The following is a 23,075-nucleotide window of genomic DNA, read 5'->3' on the forward strand; positions in this document are numbered from 1 at the left end:
TCATTTTTGTATAAATATTTACAAAATATTGTGCTAATAAAGCAAGATTTAATTCAATGAGCACAACTTCAGTGTAGAACCCAGGCCAACCCAAAACCCGGGATACACAGGCTGGGTGAATGTGGTCTTCTCTTTATGAAGCAGAACCATTGAATCGGAAACATTATAGTATGTCAGCGTCCCGGCCCTGTAGTCCAGATACACTCCTATCCTGTTACCACATGAAGTCGGGATGGCAACGCTCTCCTTGTTGTGTTGGAAAGAGCAGACTGTGTTGGTGCAGTCCAGGCTCCAGGATTTGGAGTTATGTCCCAGCTTGCAGTCGCTCCCTCCTCCAATCCTGTTCATGGTCTTGTAGCAGATGCCGACTGAAACCCCGCCGTTCCCAGCCCACTCCACCTCCCAGTAGCATCGGCCGGCCATCCCAGCTCTGCAGAGCACCTGGGCCCAGCTGGTGAAGCGGTCCGGGTGGTCAGGGTAGGGATGTGGCTCTGAGCGGGTGGTCACTGACCTCCTGCTGTCAGACACGCTCAGGTAGGAGTTAGCTGTGTTCGGGTCCAAAGTTAAATCATGGTAATCTGGAAAAGAGAACATGGTCTCACCATATTACAGGCTTCAGAAAATATACGTCTGATTAAAGATTTGTTCTCACATTGAAGGAAATCTGCTCTTTTCCTCGGTTCTGTGGTGTGGTGAATGTCTGCATCCCTAGCTGTTAAAGGAGAGGAATATTTAAAGGACACTTGGCCAATAAAAATATCTGCATGCGTCCAAATAGACGTCCATACCTTTAGCCTTTTCAGTGATGTTGGGGTTGCTGCTCTCCTTCAGTGAGTTTACTACAGATACAAACAAATGGTTTATTATAAAATTCTTTAAGATGTTGGGTTCCTGGAATAGACTTACCTTTATCAGAAACTCTGCTGAATTCTCTTTGAAGTGTTTCATCCAGGCCTCCATTCAGATCTCCAAGGGAGTCTCTCATTGTTTTATACATGAGATAAGTAAGAGCATCTGTGTTGGGCATCTCCGGTGTCTTCATGGGGAAATGAAGCGACTTGCACTTCTGCAGAAGGAAAGGAGGCTGAATCACAGGAAGCTTTCAGAATAATCCATGTTAAGTTCATCTTTAGGCTGGGTAGCTTCTCAACATTGAAACCTAAACACTGGATCAGAACTATTTAGAATTACCCTTTACTACATATAAAAGAATTAAACCATCTGGTCTATAAATAAAATTCCTGATACTGTGCTGCCTAATAGGTTAAGGTTAAAGACATGAGCTAGCATGCTAAACATGATTATAGAAAAATTAAACAAGCCCATACTAATTTAATTACCTTTGTTTAAAAACAAAGGGTAATTTTATTCTTATTGTGGTTATCTTTGAGTTTGAAAACAAAAGTTAACACCAAAACATTTTATCAGTCTAATTGTTAATGAAAATGCTTTTTGATATCCTTTGCTTTATAGATTTAACTACAGAGGTGATGTTTGCGGGTTGGTTAGGCTGCCTGCTTGGAGTGAATTTAGGTTTGTTATTGCAAGCAAACATGTTTTGTAAGGGGATATTTGGGAAAAAGTGTAATCCAAAAATTAAAAACTTCTTAATGGAAATAGTTTTTCAAAATGTGTTTCTTCAGCTATGTTTTACTTCTGTTTCCTATTAAGTTTTATAGATTACACTTCAGTTCTTTGGGCAGGCTTTCCTCTGAAGTGAGGAGACATTTCTATGGGTCTGCATGGACTTTAGAAGCCTTTTTATTGGTCACTGTGCACGTCAAGAGTGAACATTTATACTGGGCTTAAAGTGAAGCGAATGTGACCTGTTAAACATTTTAGAAATAAATTAAAATATGTTAAAACCTGACAAATTTGAAAATATAAATGGAATAAAAACTGGAAACGACTAGAAAAAAAAACCCCTCAAATCTGCAAGTTATTCTCAACCTTTTTCAGACAGACGTTTTTAAAGTAATTTCTGGGTACCTTCCTGTCTTCAAATTTCAATTTATAAAACATGTTTGCAACAATAATGGAACAAAGTACACTTCATACTTTAACCCTACAGCTGGATTTAAACCCCTTTTTTTTCCAAACACATGCAAATACCAAGCAGGGTAGAGGTACCTTTTATGTAATTAACTTAAAGGGGTCATAGAATGATTATACAGGGTATTTAATGCTGGTACTTAATAGACATTTAGTATACTGTTAAAAAGATGAGGTGGAACTGATCACATTGGCAACAGTGCTCCCTGAACAACACTTTGTATCAAGAAGAGGCATGAAAATGTTACAGCAAACAAATGTAGGCAAATTTGTGACGCTAATCTTTAAAGGGGAGCAGAGAGCAGGTGGCATTCCTGAAGTTTTGTTTTCACAACCAAATATACTCATTGTTTTGCAGAGGTTGGAAATGATTTTCATTTATAAACTGATAAGGACTTTTGTTTTTTAACCATGATCCTTAATTCAGCAGTTCCCTTTATTGTTACAACCACATTTGTTTTATTTGGGTTATGGAACACAGCTGGCATCACCAGTGCATAAATCAAGGAGATGAAAACCATCCATACCTGGAGGAAATGGATGTGGTCCTCTGTGTGAGAGAGCTTCTCCAGCTCCGCCTCTGTCCTCCTATGCTCGGCCATGTCCCTCTGGATCCTCTCCAGCATCTCCTCAGCCTGAGAGATCACCAGTCTCTCCTGGGATTTGATCATCTCCTTCACCTCTCCGCTTTGTTTCTCGATGGATCGAATTATCTTAGTGTAAATCCTCTCGCTCTCTTCCACCACGGCCTCTGTCGAGTGCTGTAAACATTAAAGTCCACTTTAAGTATTTCATTTTTTTTTTTTTTGGTATATTGGAAACATTAAAACCTGTGGATCAGGTTGATCTTGCCTTGATGTATCTGATAGCGTATCTTAGTTCCTTCTCTGCATCCTTCAGTTTCTGCAGCGACTTCAGAGATGTTTCTTTGAGTTTTTTCTAAAGGAAAATGGATGAATTATAGTATTGTAGGAGATCTATCCCAGGTTAACTTTCTGGATTCAGAAGTTCCAGAAACATTGAGCTGAAGCTTCTGCTGCAGGACAAACATTTTACTTTGACTATTTTCAATATTTAACATCTTAAAGGCTCCACATGATGCTATAAGGTCATGCTGTGCTTTAAAGACCACACTTTTAGCATCTGTGGTGCATTTTCTTGACTTTCAGAGTCCCCAGAGATAAAGAATGAGTCATTAATGTTTTATCTATACATTGCAAGCTTTACTGAGAGTTATTGTTCCAAATGCAGAAAGATATAGAGCAGCATTTGCTGCTTTAGTTCTACTGCAGACTATTTTGAAAGTGCTGATTTATTATTTTATTTAAAATGAGGAGGTAGTTTCTCTTTGATTTGAACTCTATTCAAAATACAGGAAAGGAAAAAGGTTTATATAAGTGTTTCAAGATTTTGTGAGTCAGAATATGTGGGGTTGCTGCTCCTGCACTCAATTTTAATGGAAACTCAAACTAAATTATTACCAGTTTTCCTGAGCAGGGATAAAGCCAGAGAGCTTGTTTCATATGGATCAGTATGATAACCAGGAATAAAAATGCATTTATTTTTTTTTTTTCAAATTTGAATAAAACACTTGTTTAAAAAAACACAGAAGTAACATTTATTTTCCAGCTACAATGAGGCTTTTTTGAGATTCAGCAAAAATGCTGAATAGCTAACCATAAGATTAGATTTTTTTTTTAAAGTGCTTATAACATACATGCATGGCTAGTTGACTTACTGAATAGTAATAAACTGTTCAGAAAAGTAAAAAAATTACTTAAAGATCTTGATTTTAAATTAATTGCATTTAATGATAATTGATGTCTGATAGGGAATTGAGACAGGCATCTCTCAGAACGTAATGAAAAGTAGATTGTAAAGGCAGATTAAATGCTAAACACTACAAATAATTAAATTTTTGTTTATTTGGGGGTTATTTTTCAGTACGACCTCAATTAAGCTCATGGCATGCTTGTTGGCAAAGTATTTTTCAGGGAAGAGAGGATTTAACAGCAAAACACATTGGACATGCAGTTTAAATAATCTTTCACATAATAGTTTCAATAGAATAGTTTAGGCCAATTCTAAAAAATAAAAAAATGTTTTTAATTTTCATGCAAATAAGAAACTACCCTTTTTGTAAGTTTTCATATAACCAGGCTTTATTTGTGGTGATTTTTTTGTTGTTGCATATTTGATCATCTAACTCTAATGATTCAGTGAAGAATAGAATAGAAGCTAAAAAGGTGGCTGAAAACCACATAAAGATTTGCCAGACATTTAATTTATAAGACTAATACAATTAACTAATTAGAATTAGATTTAAAAAAGTAAAAAGTCATAAATATATTTTAAGATGTTATTTGGTCTTGCTAGGCTTTAATTTAAAATGTATCGACGATAAAATTGTTTCAATAAACATTTTGAGTCCCCTAAACTGGTCCAGCTGGTAGAAATCTGTCCAAGCTGAATAAAAGAAGGGATCAAGCTACAGCCCTCAAGGTTTCCTGCAACATTTAGACGCATCTCTATGTCGAAAACACTCAGAACTAGGTCATCAGCAGAACTCTGTAGAAGCTGAAGATTTTATTCAGTGTTTTGATTCTGCCTGTTTTTCAGCCCAGCTATGGTAGAAGCAGCTGGTGTTTTTCTCCAGAATCAACTTAACATGACTGACTGACAAAGATAAACTTACATTAATATAGAAATTAGGCAGTTTGAGATAATTTACCAGTGCTGTGTAAGTCTTCTAAAATATGCCATAATGGCTGGTATCATGCATTGGCTTAGTGTATGAAAGAGAAAATGCACAAAAAACAAAAAGTGAAATAGTAAGAAATGTTATTGGAGTAATTCTTTTCATCCATCTTTTAACCTAAATCAGGGTTGCAACTTTGGGGACCAAGACTTATTGGCACCTATGTGTTGTTTTTTTTTAATTATAAATTAAATAAAGGCAAACCTTTTAAGGCAGGGTTGAAGCTTTGGCTTCTAGCACAATTAAAGAAAAACAGGAATGCTTTTTGAAAACGTCACTATTCATTAGTTTTACTTTATTGAATCTGAATGGACGATCTAACAGGGAAGGGAAATATTTAAAATAAATCTGTTTTCTAATTGCTGTAGTTCAGTATCTAATAGAATTTTGAAGATCTTTTAGTATTATTTATTTTCATAGTTGAGTTTTTTTAATATATATGTTTAGAATTGCAAACATGCTGAAAACATGATTTACACTGTAGGAAGTTTCAACTTCTACAAATAGGGTTAATTTCCTTTATTCTTATGTCTTTAGCTCTTCCGTGTCGCTTAGAAATGCTTCAGTCAAAGTTATTACCCTTTATTGGGTTTAACATCATCTAATAAAACCCAGATCAAATAATATCCTTAATTTACTTTGGCAGGCTTTCGTCTTTTCCATTTACTTGGTTGAATGTTTGAGAGCTGTTACACACACTGCTTTTATATTTATCAGCCATCAGAACAAGGAAAACATTAACCAGGTTTTTTTTTTCTTTATAAAGCTTACTGAGAGCAGTGAACAAAGAGGCTCAGAGGAAAACTTGAGAACTTGCCTACATTAAAACAGCCGAACTACCCTTTAAATGTTCCACATGAAAAGTGATGTAAATATGTGCTTTTCTAAAGAAACATAATTCTATTCATATTACTCCAGAAACAAATGTCAAGTCTTGTACTGTACTTTTACTAACCTGCTGGTTGGCCCTCTCCTCCACCACTGGCACCGTGTTGTGGCCCTTGTGCCTCTCCTTAACGCATTGCGAGCACACGCACTGCTGGTCACTGTGGCAGTACAGCCGCAGTAACTTTTCGTGCTGCTTGCACAGCTTCTCCTTCAGCCTGTCTGTGGCTGGGATCAGCTTGTGGCCTTTTCTGTGAAAGCGCTCTTCGTGTCCTTTCAGGTGAGCCTGGCATAAAGACTCCAAACACTGGACACAGGATTTGACAGCTCTGCTCTTCCTGCCCTTGCAGACGCTGCATTTTACCTCCTCGGGTTTTGCAAGGTGCTGGGATGCAGGTTGAGCTTCACTTTTTAGCAGCTTCTCCACCACTTCGGCCAGAACGGTGTTCCTGCTCAGCAGGGGTTTTGGGTTGAACACCTGCCTGCACTGAGGGCAGCTGTACTGGTCTTTCTGCTTTGCTGTGTTCCAGTAGTCTTCAATGCAGTCCAGACAGTAGCTGTGTCCACAGGGAATGGTCACAGGGTCTCGCAGAACTTCTAGGCACACGGAACAGCAAAATTGGTCCTGATCTACTGATATAGTTGCGGCTGCCATTGCACTCTGACACACACTGAACTGAAACAGGAAGGAACAATAATGGGCGTAGCTGACAGGTGTGCCGATACCTGTATCTCAGGTTTCACCAGCGGCCTCCAATCACAGCCAGCAACCCTGAGATAGGCCCTCCCAGCTAAAGATTGCAGAGATCAGTCTTCTGCAGTCAGGTGAGAGTAGGTGACCTTTAGAGGTAACCTGAAGCTTGTTCTTTTTAGAGGAAAACCCTGACGCATGTGAAGTCAATAGTATGTCGTTTGTGTTTGTGCAACAAAATGTGGACAAACAACCAGACATGGAGCAGTCTTTCAAGCTAAAATCAAGATAGAAACAGCTTTAATAAAACCATCACATGTGGTATAAATGTGCTGCTCTCCCATTCAGAAGGCTTCTGTTTAACTTCAGTCATGCTTAAGTGTTCTGATCAACAAACTATTTTAATATAAGACAAATATATCCAAATAAAATACCAAAGTTACTGTTAAGAGGGTAATATACGTATCCAAAGCAGCCTGTGCGTATAAAAAGAAGTAATCTAACTTAAACAGGACCTGACCACTATTCTTTGTAAAACTGTTTTGTGAAGAAAAGTTTGTCGGTGACACAGTTTGAAGCACTGTTGCCTTGCAGCAAGAAGGTTCTGGGTTTGATTCCCCGATCCGGGGTCTTCCTGCATGGAGTTTGCATTTTCTCATGCATGTGTGGGTTCCCTCCGCTTCCTCCCACAGCCCTATGAAATGACTTGATTTAGTTGGCATCTCTAAAAAGCGCCTGGGTGTGGGGGTGTGCATGTACCTGTCTTTCCCTCAGAGTGAGGACCATTTTTCCAATTTCACCCTCAGATTGAGAACTAGCTGTTGCAAAGTGACATGATTTTGCCGGTCCTCACATGCTGTTATGCTAATGGTTAGGTTTAGGGGTAAGGTGTCAATTGAATTAGGGTTAGGTATGCATTGGTAATGGTTAGGCTTAGGGCATAGAAAGGGTTGAACATGACTGAAAATCAATGGAAGTCAACATGGTCCTCACTACGATTGCAGAACGAGTATGTGTGTGTCTCAGTGTTGCCACAGTGGGGTTGAATGTAGGAGTTTATCCTGAAATCAAAGGGTTGATGGTTCAAGCCCCAGCTTCGGCTTTCAGTGTCTTTGTGTCCACTTCACCTGCATTGTCTACTGGTGGTGGTCAGAAGGCCCACTTCTGTTAGTGTGTCCCAGGGCAGCTGTGGCTACATTGTAGCTTGCCCCCATCAGTGTGTGTGTGAATGAGTGAGGGACTGAATGTAAAGCACTTTTGTTAAGACCTCTGACATGAAAAAGTGCTATATAAGTACAGGCCTTTTACCATTAACCCTGCGACAGACTGGCCTCTCGCCCAGCGACAGCCGCATGAAAGGCAAGTCAAGGTCACCATGACCCTGACATGATAATCAGGAGTTTGTCCATTTCTTGTAAAATTACTTAAATGACATATTTGTAACTTTAGGGGCCTTTAATGGAAATGCTCCTCAGTAGATTTGAGAGAGATTGATGTGTCAGTTGGACTGAGTGCATTTTCTTAACAGTTGCTGTTGGTCTCTCTCTCTCTCACTCATTCCTCCAACTTTGGCCATCAGTCTTTACAGTAAGTTAGCAGCAAGACTGTGGATCTCACTTCCTCCGTCTATTTACTGCATTGACAACCCTTCTTCCAATAGACAAGTGTTTATTCCAATACATAGCTGTAATATTTCCTTTAATACACTGTACTTTATTCTGTTTTCTTCCCTTAACTCATTTTGTTTGCTTCTTTTTTGCTTGTTTTATTGTAAATCAACATGTGATTTATTTCTCTCTAAAAAAATACAATACATGGATTGATTTTATTAATTAAATAGGCAGGGGATGTTTTTTTAATGTGTTACAAATGAGTCTCCAAAACAAAATAGCTGCAGATGAAGCGTGAGTTAAAGATAAAAAAAAATAAAAAAAAAAAAAACATAAAAGCATAAAGTCTAAAACACATCATGGTAATTCTCTTAGTAACACTGGAATACAATACAGTAAGTTTTTTCATGCTTCTAGCTGCTTCTGAGTAATTTTAATGCATTGTTGCTGCATCTGTAAATAAATACCGTACTAAAATATGTAGCAGATATTAAAGCCAAGAGACTAATGTCAACATATGAAATCACTGGAAAAATGCCCATTCTTGATCTTTACGGTGAGATCATAGAAAAGAAATTATATTCAGGTTGTGTGGATGCATGCATATCATCCAGTCTGATGTCTAGAAGGATTTATCTTCTTCTTGAGGTAGGACGCCGCTGCAAGTGTTTTGGTCTGGATACCGTAGACAGTTTAGAACCTGAGCAAAAACAAAAGATCAACATTAAAAAATCAGCGAACAAACAGCAGCGCAAATGATGAAATCAGATCAGTTTACTGCAAGAGAGTAACTGATCTTAAATATAAAGAAGTTAAAAAGAGAAGAAAGTATTTGGGTGTAAAGTTGGCTAAAATTTCCCCGTGAAACTTTTTAATTGGGATCTGGTGTGGTGTCTGTAGTTACCGAATGGTGAGAAGGCAAATGTGGCCCCAGCAGATGCTGGAGACAGGAACGGGTTCAGAGGACTAACGGCCGGCTGGTCCAGACCGAGAGGAGGTGCCGCTACCAGAACAAAAACACAAAGTTACTGCTGAGTCTCCCAAGTTCAAACATCACGAATCACATGCAGATTCAGCAAACTGTGCTGTAAACAAACATGCTGAGAGAGAGGTTTCTGCCGAAAGGGAAAGGAGGTTCGGATGGGAACATTTTTTATTTATTAGAACAACAGAAACATGTCAAATTACAGAAAGGCGAATGATTGTAACTTAACAAACAGAGACATTCAACGCATAAACCGGCTCTGTAGGAAAACGTCTAAATTAGGGCACTAAAAAAAAAATCTTAATACTTAAAAATTAGTCAAAGCTTTGCTCCTCATCCCTTAATAAGCACAATTTTCATAAAAATATTCCCTTAAAATAATCAGTGATTTCAAAATTAGCTCTATAAAAACACTTTTTTCTTTTAGAATAGAAGTTAAACTCGTGTTTTAAGAAAAGTTAGCTCCATGTGTTTTAATGTTAACAGGTTTGTGAAAAGCAATCAAAAAGCTTTTGTATTAATATTATACTATATGAAAATAATGCTGATGTAAGCTATATAAACAAAAGAAGTTTAATCTTCTATGTCTAAAAAAAATCAAAATGATCCAGTTATTTACAGAAAATCAGTTTGTAATGATCTACTTTGTTTATTTACATTGTCTTTGTACAAACAGATTTGAAAGTTTGAGGGGAAAAAACTGCTTTTGTATTTTCTTTCAAGCACACGTTCAAGTAAACATTATTAAATTGTAGATAGGAGCTAAAATATTTATGAATTTATGTTTATTAGACATGAAATAGCATAATTTACTCCACTAGGTGGCAGCAAATTGTTTTCAACTGATCATTTTCTATGGTATGTTTTCGCTGGTCTTAGGCTGAATTTAGATCAGAAAAGGTTTAATGTAAATCCATCACATTAGTCCAAATGATTTTAAATTGTAGAATTAAACTGAAAACTAGGCTAAAACATGCTTATAGCACTCTCCACATTTATTACCCCTCTGGTTTAAAAAAAAAAACAAACAGTTTTGGAAATAAACGCCTCTTTTATTGAAGATGAGGTTCTTTATTGGTCATTCTTTATTCTTTTTTACAATTGCCCTCACTGTATGTGATGGAAAGATAAACCTGGGTCCTTTATCAGCCTTATTTGTTTCAAATGTTTTGATTGTAGACAGACATTAGATATGAACAAGCTCTATATGCATCTAAACAGGCTCACCTTGTGGCGCCGCCGTGCCTACAGGTGGTCGAGCCTCATTAGTGAAAGGAAATTCACTCTGAATCTCAGGAATTTGAGGCATCACGATTTTAACATCCTTTACTATAAAAAAAAAAAAGAAAGAGAGAGAAACATTAGATCAGAAAGAGTTGATGGAATATGTCACCTGAAAATCCCTCCTGAAGTGTTTTAACCTTTCTCATAGATGCTGACAAACCCTCCCTGGCACACTTCGTGCAGCAATCCCTTGAAGTCAGACACAGCTGTCATCACCGGGTCGAAGGAGAGGCTGGGGTTGGCGTTGAGCAAAGGAGGAGCTGACAGCGCAGGCGGAGCATGAACGGAATGGCATCTCTGAACACACATCCGCAGAGGAGATGGTGTTAGAATGAGTGCTGCTGAGTCACTGTAGTAAGAAGCAAAAAGTGTGAGAAGCGTCACCTGGAGGAACTGGACGGGGTCCTCGGTGTGAGACAGCAGGTCCAGTTCGGCCTCGTTCTTCCTCAGTTCATCGATTTCCTTCTGGATCTTCTCTAGCAGCTGCTCGGCTTCACCGGCGGCCGTCTTTTCCTGGACTTTGATTAGTTCCCTCACTTCAAAACGCTTCAGCTCTATCAGACGAATTAGATCCGTAAAGATGTTGTCACTTTCCTCTGCTGCAGCCCGAGCCAAACGCTAGAGGGAGACAGGTGGGAAGGCAGGTATTATTGAGGAAAATAAACTGCTGCTATATGAGGATATATTGATGCAGCAGCTGATATTTACATAAAGAGCAGGTTATATGTTTTACTTTGAGTGTTCAGACATTTTCTTACTAAGGACTTAACAGAAAGAAACTGTATCAGCACTTACACCGAGAGAGAAAATTGCTGTTCTTAGGTCTTGTGCCTCTTTTTCTCTTTGCTGAATCTTCAGCTGTGAATTCTGTCTCATGTCTGCAAGCTGCGTCTAAAAGAAATAAACATGAGGGGAAATGTTAGAATTATAAGTCCTGTTTACAAAACAGATCTCTCACTTTATAGAAGGTGCATAGATTTTCCAATGATAAGCTGCTGTAAAACCAACAAAAGGTCAAAAACATAAAAAAATCCCTGTTTAAATGCAGCGTTTGTATAAAACCAACTGACCACCAAAATAAAGGCCAAAAAACACCACTAAAGGCAGATTTTTAACATAGAAGAACAACATTCCTGCAACAATATTTATGTCAGAATATTAGCAGACATGGAAAACATGGAGATCAAGGTTTTGTTCTTCAGTGGAGATTTCTCTTAAGTTTTACCCCAACATTCCTGGTGAACTACTGTGTCATTTTATTCAGAGTAAGATGGACTATTCAACCCCAGCATTGTCCATCACCTGATTACAAAAAACAAATATGGGGCTGTAAAACAAAGCCTTTAAGGAAACAGGATGGTCAAAAAGATTGTTAATCCCCCCTCGATAGAGGAGGAAATTAACTTGTTTAGTACAAAGGGCTAGAACATTTTAAGCTTAACAGAATCTGCAGCATCTTTGACTCACCACTGACTAAAATCAACCTAAACACGACCCCATCAAAGCAATAGATAGATAGACAACAATGTTAGGTTGAACTTTGAGTTGTACTCAAGTAACAACTAAATGATGCACTCCAGATTAAGGAGTAATCACTCATTCCTTTTGCTGTATGCAGCGAGGACCATGTGTTGACCCTTATTGATTTGAAGTGTTTTTCCGTTCTTTTCTATACCCTTGCACTGACAATAACCTTAAATCCAATCATTACCAGTGCATATCTCACCCTAAACTACACTTTAGTCCTTAACCAGCAAAATGTCCTTACTTTGATGTTGACATCTGGTCCTCACCCTGATGCCAAAATAAGAGCATACTGGTATTGCGTAATTAGATGAATGCTCAGGCCGTCTCTGGCGGTTTTCTGTGGAGTTCTTAGCTGTCAATTCTGATTTTTTTTTTTTTTTTTTTTTTTTTTTTTTTTTAAGGCTACAGTGGCTCTTTGCAAAGACACACATCTATTAATAATTAGACCATCTCTATTGTAACATGTATTCTGTCCAGCTCAACTTAAACAGAAGTTAATCTGTTTGAAGGAAAGATATTTTTAAAGAAATTTTAAACTAATCCTTTGTCTATGTCCCTAAAATGCAGCATTAAATCAACTTTGGTAGGTCTCTGTCAGTATCCCACTACTCAGCTTGACATTGAACAACCACCAGAAGTTCTCTTTATCTTCCAAAACTGAGGACATCTCTTTACAGAGAGACCTTTGTCCTTTTTCTATCATTTTTCAGTGTTTTACGTCCATCCACTCAAGAGACTCTTTTGTTGATATTAACCCTATTGTGATGAAGAAAAATTATTTCAGTTTAATCTTTTTAGCAGATACTAGAAGGGCTGAAGCGGTATTTGAAACCTCTTTAAATCTCATTAGGTCTTCTTAGAACCTTCAGTTGCAACTGAAGAGCATCGCACCATCACCACCATGTCAATAAATGGATAAAGTGATCTTCATGTGAACTTCTTTGTTATTATACTGATGCTCTACAAATTCCCATTCAATGTGCAAATGTTTATAAAGTCCTAACAGACAGTGCAACTTTATTTTTAGGTTAATCTGATTCAATATAACTAATAGCAGGTTTAAACTATGAATATGGAATGCTGATGTCTGATTTAAAAAAGCATTTTTAAAGCGATATATTTTCAATATTTGTTTAGATAAAGTTTGAATTGTAAAGAATATATGTGATACATGAAAGGTGTAAGAAGTTTGCTGATGAGTCATTATGGCATTAAGGCAAAAAAATATAAAAAAAATTTAGTTTCATGTTTAGATATTTTAGAGAGTCATAGAAAAATGCATAATATAAAAAAAAAAAAAACCTATCATAGTTTGGAATCCCAAAGATTGTGATGGATTACACATAATATGTTTGATTTACTTGTCAATTTTGATTTTAGAGGAATTAACCTTCTGATCTCCACTAAGATCCAATCGAGAAAAACAGGCCCAAACACTGTCTGACAGACTGATTCATCTCTAATTAAGGAATAAAACCTTAAATTCATCATGACTAGTGAAACATTTGATTTCCTGGCATTTCTTCTTTGCTTATTCTACGGAATGACTTACCTGCATGTGTTGTATTTCTGACTCCACCAGCACCGTGTCGTGCCCCTTGTGACGGTCTGTCAGACACAGGTAGCAGATGCAGCAGCTGTCAGTGCGGCAGTAAACCTCCAGCAGCTTGTCATGCTGGGGACAGATGGTCTCCTGGAGACGCTTGGAGGCAGGAACCAGCTTATGCTTCTTGAAGGCGGTGGATTGGTAGTGAGGCTGGAGGTGGACATCGCAGTAGGAGGCCAGACACACCAGGCAGGACCTGACAGCCTTGTTTTTCCTCCCGCTGCAGACGTCGCACTCCACGTCGTCCGCTTCGGCTGGACATCGGTTATCCGTCGGTACCGCCGGGGCATCCTGGAGAGCGGTTTCCTTGAATTTCTCCACCACGTCGGCCAGCATGGTGCTCCTGGCCAGCACGGGCCTCGGGCTAAAGCTCTGTCGGCATTGCGGGCAGACGAAGATACCGAGGAAGTCGTCCTGGTCCCAGTAGTTCTGGATGCAGTCTGAGCAGTAGCTGTGACCGCAGGGGATGGTCACCGGCTGTTTGAGGACATCCAGACATATAGAACAATTAAACTGGTCTTTGTCCAGAACCACTCCACCCTGAGCCATGTTTAAAACCAACGGAGAAAATCTGATAATATAGCAGGATAAACAGGCTTCCTACAGCTACAGCTTTGTTTACAGGAAAGCGAGAGAATGGAGGAGGGGCCTATCTACGACACCGGAAGTAGAGCGGACATTTAATTTAAAGAGACAGGGCATAATAGTGCGAAAAGTTTCCATTAAGCCCACCTTATACAAGAACGACTGACCAGACCTTATTTATACCCTATCGGCGGTCTTCAACAGGGGGTCCACAGAGGTACTACATTGGGGTCAGGAAAGTTTTGGTTGATTACTTTTTTTTTGTATATTACCCCCCTGCATTTTTTTCCACTAATTGAAATGTCTTTAAATACACATTAACATGAATTCAGCAGACTGTAGTAACCAGATAAATGGAGGCAGAAGATGTCTTTCAGTCATCAATGCACACATTCAGCGACACACAGGAGCTCTTTCAAGCTGGGCACCATTTCATTCACAACACCTGTCCCATCAATCAGGAATCCGAATCAGTAATACTTTAATAAGGGCGAAATTACTTTCTTTACATTAATCCATAATAGAGTGACTATAGGACCAGTTTGATATATCACAATTTCATACAGTATATATAATTAGGGGGTCCCTGCTCCATCTCAGCAACTGTTTGGGGGTCCTTGGCCTGGAAAACGTTGAAGACCTCTGCCCTAACACACGACAGATTTCTATATTATGGTGACCCCAATAGCAAAGCAGGTATTTTTAATTACTGTGTTAATAACTATGTATAGTTCAATAGACGGTTGGTAAAAATACACTCATATAATATTATATGAGTGTATATGTTTCAAACCACAATACAGATCTTAAAAGAATGATGTATTTCAGGGGTCTTCAACGTTTTCCAGGCCAAGGACCCCCAAACTGATGGTGAAATGGAGCGGTGACCCCCCTAATTTTATATAATATATCAATGAAATTGTGTTATATCAAAATAGTCCTATAGTCACTCTATTACAGATGAAGTAATGCAACGAAAGAAATTTCACCCTGGGATTATTAAAGTATTTCTGATTCGGATTCCTGATTGATGGGACAGGTGTTGTGAATGAAACGGTGCCCAGATTGAAAGAGCTCCTGTGTGTCGCTGAATGTGTGCATTGATGACTGAAAGACATCTTCTGCCTCCATTTATATTTTACTACAGTGTGTTGAATTCATGTTAGTGTGTAATTAAAGACATTTCAATTAGTGGGAAAAAAAAAAGTCTAATCAAGCAAAACTTTCTCGACCCCCGTGCAGAACCTCCACGGACCCCCTAGGGGTCGCGGACCCCCTGTTGAAGACCTCCGATGTATTTGAGTATTTTATTTTGTACACTACAACTTGGAATTATGGGTAATCCTGAGCATAGATTGAAACCATAGCCGTTAAGTACAAAGTGTTAGCGACGATGGATATCAAAAAGAGGTACTGAAGCGGATTCCAGAAAAGAGAAGAAAAGAAGAGCTGCTGGAAGAACGGAAACATTTTTCCAAAAGGGAAGATGGGGGGTTGGGGGGGTGTTGTACTTCATATGGGGCCCACCCAGATAATGTAGCTTAGGGGCCTATTGTTGTGTCGTTACGCCATTGCTCAAAATCATTATTATTAAGACAATAAAAGACCTGAAATATTTCAGTTAGTGTGCAAACAAATCTAAAATATATGAATGTTCAAGTTTTCTAATTACATTATAGTAAATAATGAACTTGATCACAATATGCTAATATTTTGAGAAGGACCTGTATGTTTTTAAAATTTTGGCCAAAAGAGCAAAAACTGCCTATATCTGTTGGACATAACTTTTTTCATGAATAATCAAAGATTTAATTAGGTGACCTTATTCATTTTACCAATTTAAAGATTATATAAGACTTGGAATCAACTTTATTTATCCCCTGGGATTGCTCCTTCAGGGAAATTCTGGTCCCAATAGCTTTTATAGATTACAAAGAGTTGAAGCAAGATGCCATTAAAGATGACAATATAAAAAGAGTGGATATGGTAGCATAGAAAAAAGGAAAAAGTTTTAATGTCCTGCAATATGTTTCCCTTAAATTTAAAAATATAAAAAAACAGCACAGAGATAATGAAAGACTACACAGTAGCTGACTGTGATTATTGCACTTGCAGTGCAGAAATATACTGACCTTGTAAAATAGGTAAACAATTACACAGGCTATACAGTAGTCAGCATGTGTTTTTGCACAGTGAGAGTGAAAAATATATTGCACAGAAGTGACAAGGTAATGTTTTGCATAAGATGTCCAAGGAAGGGGGTGCTGACCCTTGTCCCTCTTCATATCACCTCCTCCTTCCCCCAAGTGAGGAGTTGTACTGCTTGATGGCTTGGGGAACAAAGGAGTTCAGCAATCTATTGGTCCTGCATTTGGGGAAGAGCAATCTCCCACTGATCAGGCTCCTCAGAAAGGTGAAGACAGTGTATAGGGTTCAGCTTCAAGCCAATCACAGAGCTTAGCCAAAAAAATCAGTTATCCTACCATATGAGATTATTGGTACAATCTTCATAGGGCAATTAGCCCATTGAAGGGTATATTGACCTATTTAAAATCTACAAAGAATACATTTAGAACAATATTTACTGACATTTTGCGCCTGCTCAAAATGTTTCCCATATAATCCTCAACACTTTCACGAAAAGTGATAAAATCAGGAAACTACAAGTTGAACTACATTCCTGAGGACCTCCTTTTTAAACCTTCCCTGCCTGCATGCTTCCAGCTAACCTGGGCTACAGGGTCGTGTTTTTTTTTTCTGTTTTTTGTTTTTGCATATTCTCCTAAACCTGGTAATACCTTTGGTCACTGCTACACTGTGTCCTTTGTCTAAAAATATTAGATTAAATGATGAAGTAAATTTATATTTTTTAAAAAGAGCACTTAGTAATAGAGGAGGAACAAGATGGCCAACATGAACAACTTCTGCATACCACACTGTAAAATTACACTTAGGTGACAAACACCTCCACTGGTCTTTAACAGACCATAGAATATTTTTATTTTTTATTTCAATAAATGAAGCAATATGACCCGTAATATTGATAGGCCTACCATTGATGAACTATACGGTTAGGGTTTCTCTTTTTTCTGTTATTTACCTGCTATCCAGTGCCATGTTCATTTAGCTTACGGTACACCAACTACCTATTCTACATAGTCTACAATATCTTATGAAGACAATGCATCTGCAATAACCTCAGCCAATTTTAAATGGTATAACAACAACTCTAGCTTCATTGTTATTATACTCAGACCTCAGCTTTGTATTAAAGATACTTTAAACATATTCTTTTTTTCCAGCTTTTATTGTCATTACACTGTCACAAGTACAGGGCAATGAAATGAACACTCTGCATTTAACCCATTCCCTTGGGGAGCACTGTGGGGGTCAGGATCATGCTCAGGGACCCAGAGTTTAATTCCGGGGGAGTGGGGCTCGAACTCAGAACCTCAGGATTCCAAGCGCAATGCCCTAACCACTAGGCCACATTTGTTTATAAACCATTTATAAACAAATGTTGCGTTTCACTGCGTCATCACTGACCTTCCTGCTATTTGTACCCTAATGTTCTTTAACAAACCTCGGAGAGCATCACAGGACTGTTGGATTTATGTTATGAAAACAAAAACATACAGGGGAACTTAATTTAATGGGTAGGTGACTACTAAGAGCAGTTGGCTGCACTGGTTTTTATCTAAGGGTCGAAAAAGTTTTGGGGGCGCAGCAGAAATGTGCTGTACTTCCAGATCATTTATAAAGAAGAGCAAAACATGTGTCAAATAACTTTTTTTTTAGTACTATTGAAAGCCTCTGCAATTTAGAAATGTTCTTGACAATGAGTCAATGTTTCACATCTCAGACAGTTTATTTGCTGAAACAAAGGATCGATTTCATAAAGGGACTTTTAGTGCTCGTAACACATTGACTAGACAACCTTTCAACCTGCTTTACAATGAGATAACCAAGAAGGGTAGCTGTGGCAGTAAACTAACAGCTATAGCTGTAATAGTATGGACACCTGTGACTATGTGTCAGTGTGAAAGCCAACAGGAGTTACTGAAAGCAAGTTTTCCAAATCAAATAAGCATTAAAGTTTGAGTAGAAATACATTTGAGAAATCATAAAAAAAATACCATATGATGATTTTAGCTCTACAAATACTGATTAAGGAAAAACAGTTCTGCAAATCAAATAAGACAATAAATACAAATTAACCTTTTATTGTTATCAATCACAGATTCTTTAGAATTTGGATTAAACAACTTTTAATAAAAAAAATTTTTTTAAAAGTTAAATTCCACAATCTGAAATATATATTTCTGTAACAAAATAGGCACTTTTCACAATTTTGGTTTCATCACCACCATTAGATACCATCAAACATTTCTTACTATGTATTCCTTTTGAATTTAAATGCATTAAGAGCTTTTAGAAATGTTACCTGGCATCATCAGTACACATCCCTGCTATTAAAAGGGCAATTTGTCATACAGTTTTATATGTACTCCCTTAAAAGATGTAACATAACAAAACATTTACTTTTAGCCAAAATAAAGTAGTTTTTTTTCAACTAAAAAACAAAGTTCTTTGTTAAAAGAGCTAGCCTAACATTCTAGCACTCTTGTGAGCATATTCATTATTATTTAAACTTTGCCTACATGAAGATCGATGCCATTGTTGAAGGAAGGATCGAAGTCATGTTTATAGTTTGGCACTAATATGTATCTACAATAGAGGAAGCAACAAGCCTCTGGAAGATGTTTTGGTCCAAATTTGGATTAAACTTTACATTGTTGGCCTTCTTGAAAATTGCTTTATACATTTGAAAACTGGCACTGTATCCAAAAATACCATCCATGCCAGTGGCTCTATTATGCTGTGGACAAGCTTTTCAGCAGTGACAGGGAAGCAGATCAGTAATAAGAAAGACAAAACTAAAATAATTAATGTGTACTTAACTGTGCAAGAAAAGACACAGAGAACAATGTTCAGTGCATTTTTATTTTAAAATGCATTAAGATAATCAACAAACATAAATAATGTTTGATAAATAAATCTATGTCCACAAATCAAAGAACAGTAAATGGAATAAACATTCAATTAATATCTTCAAACTTCAAGGTTTTTACCAGGATTTCTTTAAACTTTGTATTGAGAGCATAAATACATAAAAGATTGGGCATACATTTAAAAAAAATCTAAAATCTCTAGAGGACAATATTGATTTGGTCACAAAAAGGAAGCTCTGATGCATAAGTGCCAACTTTGGACATTTCAAATATTTTTTCTATAAGAGCCCTCAAGCCCTCCATCTTTCTTGTGTTGCAGGTTTTGAAAAGTTGCCAGCAACCTCATGTTAGCCTTTGCTTTATAATACCTGCCAATCAAGACAACATTCTCTGTAAAATCACATGCAGATCCAACCAAGTTTTCTATTTTTAAATAGCTGTTTTTTCCTAATCTGGAAAAATAAAGTGCAGATAAACATATATTTAGTACTTTTTAAAATACAGTATTCCCTTTCAGATTGTTAACAGGGATTAACCCGTTTAAAAAATACTGGTCATATGGTTAAACTTTATCATGCTTAATATATCCATTCAAGTATTCCCTTAACATGATTTGGGGTTTTCATTCCAAGTTATTCTCTCTGGTTCTAAACTATAAGGAACAGGCTTGAAAAATATTTTTACTGTTTTGAAACATGCAGTTATGCCAGTGGATTTTTGATGTTTACGCTACATGCTACTGTGAAATTCAATGACGTTTTTTAAATAAAAATGTCTGATACCTGCCTACTCACTGTAAACTAATTGGTAGTCACAGGACTAAAGCTTTGTTCTGGAGTCCCTCTCTTTAAAACTGAACATTTCAAACACTTCCAATTTTTTGTTTTATACATATTTAACTGAAGTAAATATTTTTTTTCACACCAAACACACCAAATATAAATAAACAGCGAGTATGACTGGCCCCAAATCAGAAAACATCAAGTATTAGAAGTCGACTAAAACCCTCTAAAAGGTGTGGGTAGGTCTGAGTGTGTGCAATGCAGAGATATGCGTCTCCACTCATGATACCAAAGAATCTTGGTGCGTCTTCATTTGTTCTTGTCCTCAAGGCCACTCTCTGCTCTCAGTGCCTGACTGCTGGCTGAAATAAAGCTGATCCAGTGTTTGAGTTCCTCTGGAAACTGTGGACACTCAATCTGCAAATAAACACAACGTTAAATACATTGTAGGAAAAACTGAAATGCAGATTCTGAGCCTTTAAATCTAAACCAAATAATTATCCGACATCTCCCAATGCTGTCAGAGTAGGGATTGTTTACATGGCACTTTAAAGCAGAGTTCCCAAAAGTACAGCAAAAGAGCAATAAACATATTCACATTAGAAAAATAAAGCCCTAAAGAAAGTGATGATTATTCTTAGGTACACAATAATAAAAAAAAATATATATTAACACATTAAAATTTTTCTGAGAAGCTTTCTTGTAAATCAGGAAATTATTCCATAAATGTGAAGCAGAGACCCTAATTCAACCAATTAAGAGTAAGATCTTACACTGTAGTTCCCCCACTCTCATATCCCATCATTTAAAGCTTTTATCTTTACAGATTTTTCAATTCAACACGTACAATTCGATCAAAAGATTATGATCTTAAATCAATTCTTGGAAAAAATCTGATTCTTTTATTTTGTTAATTAAAACTGAAAACTCTACTTATATGACCGCACACATTGCAGTATGCTTAAACTTTTTGGTTTACTCAGTTTTGTGGTTATAAAATCAAATGTCTGCCGAATTGGATTGGTAATTTAAGTAAGTTAGTCAAAAAAAAAAACAAAAGGCTTAATTTGGTCTTAAAGCACTTAATATGAATTTACTTCAACATACTTAATTTCTAAGTATAGTGCATATGCACTGCAGAGTATACATTTTCCTTGTGTAAAATTATGGGTTTTAGTTAGTTGTGACCCAAGTATATCAAAATGAAACCTGACTCCGCCAGATGGATATGCGGAGCAAATCCATCTGGAAACCTTCCGTTGAAGAAATTTTGGGAATGGGCGAAAATACTGGTTAGCTGATTGGCCTATGTTGGTGATAGACGGGCCAAATAAACCAACCAGATCAACAAAGCATATGATGTACTAAAAGCCAGGCTACTCTTGCCGAAACCAGTCGGGAGAAGAGCAAAAACATCTTTTCCTCTGAGGAAAGCCTCCAGAGCAGTGTTTTGCTCTTCTTTCAGTGAAGAAATACTCTGTAATTCCGATAAAACTCGCTCGATAGCCACGCTAACGCTAGTTTCATCGGCTGAAGCCGCCATGTTCTTTAGATTGAACTGTCGCGCTTCTCGTTGCGTCACACCTCAACCCGACTCAAAGCCAACACTGATTGGACGTTCGTTTGGTAAACGGCTCCAAATTTTCTTTAACGGAGAGTCTCCAGACTGATCTGCGAGTGAAACCTTGAAAGCTTGCGAGATCAGGATGGTCTCACGAGGCTAATCAAAATGACCTTCAACAGGAATTTTTTTTTTTTTAGATGTAGGAGCTTATTTTATGTGTTTTGCTTTCATCAAGGCACCGTGATTCAATTAAAATTGGATTTTTCCAGAAAAAAACAAACAAACCTGATCTAATATAATGATCAAAAATGCAAATTAAAAATAAAAAACCCTCACCTTCTTCTTGTAGATGAACTCAATGATGCTTTCTGGGCTGATGCCCACCACATTCTGCCTACAAAGCATGACTGCAGAAACAAAACTATCTCTCTTGGACACAAAGCGCTGCTCTAGATAGAAGGCCTTCTCATCCCAGCCTAACACTTTGGTACGAATCTGGAAAGCCTCTCTGAAGGCCAAAGAGCGTCTGTAACGAATGGTGGAGGCCCCTACTACCAATCTGACCCCCAGTTTGCGTGAGGCCATGAACAGCCCGTTTCTCATGTAGTGGTGGAAGCGGGCAAAGTCACACTCCCTTAGATAGCGAGAGTTGTTCATGTGGCCGAGGTAGTCTAAATCATTGGGAAGAACCATGCCGTCAATGCTTTGTTCAGCTAGTATGTCTTCTATTCTGGGCAGGAACCATGCTTCTACAAAGACCTGGGCCCCCCGCAGGAAGTACCACACGTCCAGGTTGCAGAAGAGTAGGAGGAGGGCACTCAGCACCAGCAGCAACATCTCTCTGCAACACAAATACACATATAGATCAAAAGAATTAAAAATGATGCGACAGATATTAATGCATTCAATTGTTATTACATAATGTCTTGTATAAACCGGGTTGCTTTAAAAGATTTTCAGTAATATGCAGCTTTAGATTCTAGAGGCATTAACACAATTTGTTATTTAACATGATAAATCCATATACACAGGTAATTAGTATCTCAGCTTTCTAGAGCTAAAACACTTGGGTCCTATAGCTCCACAGCCACGCACTGCAACCCTGACACGAGTGGGAAGTGAGCGGAGCTCCTTTCCAATAAACCTGCTGTGGAAGACAAATCTTTTAGCTTAGCTGTTAGCAGTCAGAGGCTGCTGGCCTAAGCAGACACAAGCACCGCAGTCTGACGTGAAAGTCCCCCCTTTCCAGCAAACCGTCCCATAGCAAAGGCGACGTCCAAACATGTAACAGAAGCATATTTCCACGAACGTAAAACTCACCGTCCGTCCCACAGAAGGCGCTACCATAGGACGGAATACAACTTCAAGAAGCCGGTAGGTTCAATGGACATGACTTCCGGGTGTGTGACGTAACAGAGCTTCATTGGGTAATTTGTTGACATGGTTGCAGGGTCGTTTTGCATATTGACGCTTTTTGGTTTCTCAGCTTTTTCTTCCGTTTTATTAATTTTTTTTTTTTACTTGCGTTGTACGGAAGAGGATTAGGGCCATTGGAAAAAAAAAAAAGCTAACTGATTAAAAAAAAATTGTTTCAGTTTAATATGGGAAAAAAATCATAATTCTGACTTTTTTTTCTCAGAATTCTGACTTTAATCTCAGAATTTGAACTTTTTTCTCAGAATTCTGACTTTGATCTCATAATTTTGACTTTAACCCATAAAATTCGGACTTTTT

The 23,075-nt window shown here is 37.8% G+C and overlaps 3 protein-coding genes across 3 annotated transcripts; all 3 read right to left on the reverse strand.

The window, feature by feature from the left end:
• Window positions 1-26: 26 nt before the first annotated feature.
• Window positions 27-6,359, reverse strand: LOC107081714 (E3 ubiquitin/ISG15 ligase TRIM25-like). Its single transcript, XM_015369913.1, has 7 exons — window positions 5,766-6,359; window positions 2,905-2,991; window positions 2,580-2,813; window positions 907-1,066; window positions 789-839; window positions 653-712; window positions 27-578 (listed from the first exon to the last, which is right to left on the reverse strand). Exons 1-7 carry the CDS (start codon window positions 6,348-6,350, stop codon window positions 49-51), a joined length of 1,707 nt encoding a protein of 568 aa, XP_015225399.1. The 5' UTR covers window positions 6,351-6,359; the 3' UTR covers window positions 27-48.
• A 2,001-nt stretch (window positions 6,360-8,360) lies between these two features.
• Window positions 8,361-14,027, reverse strand: LOC107081712 (E3 ubiquitin/ISG15 ligase TRIM25-like). The gene is made up of 7 exons (XM_015369912.1): window positions 13,345-14,027; window positions 11,061-11,156; window positions 10,650-10,883; window positions 10,403-10,562; window positions 10,209-10,310; window positions 8,901-8,999; window positions 8,361-8,696 (listed from the first exon to the last, which is right to left on the reverse strand). Exons 1-7 carry the CDS (start codon window positions 13,945-13,947, stop codon window positions 8,629-8,631), a joined length of 1,362 nt encoding a protein of 453 aa, XP_015225398.1. The 5' UTR covers window positions 13,948-14,027; the 3' UTR covers window positions 8,361-8,628.
• A 4,998-nt stretch (window positions 14,028-19,025) lies between these two features.
• On the reverse strand, window positions 19,026-22,746 carry LOC107081678 (protein THEM6-like). Its single transcript, XM_015369869.1, has 3 exons — window positions 22,662-22,746; window positions 21,678-22,182; window positions 19,026-20,194 (listed from the first exon to the last, which is right to left on the reverse strand). Exons 2-3 carry the CDS (start codon window positions 22,176-22,178, stop codon window positions 20,087-20,089), a joined length of 609 nt encoding a protein of 202 aa, XP_015225355.1. The 5' UTR covers window positions 22,179-22,182; window positions 22,662-22,746; the 3' UTR covers window positions 19,026-20,086.
• Window positions 22,747-23,075: the final 329 nt, after the last annotated feature.

The sequence above is a fragment of the Cyprinodon variegatus genome, unplaced genomic scaffold (genome assembly GCF_000732505.1).
Source record: "Cyprinodon variegatus isolate N-32 unplaced genomic scaffold, C_variegatus-1.0 Scaffold39, whole genome shotgun sequence".
Taxonomy (NCBI): Eukaryota; Metazoa; Chordata; class Actinopteri; order Cyprinodontiformes; family Cyprinodontidae; genus Cyprinodon; species Cyprinodon variegatus.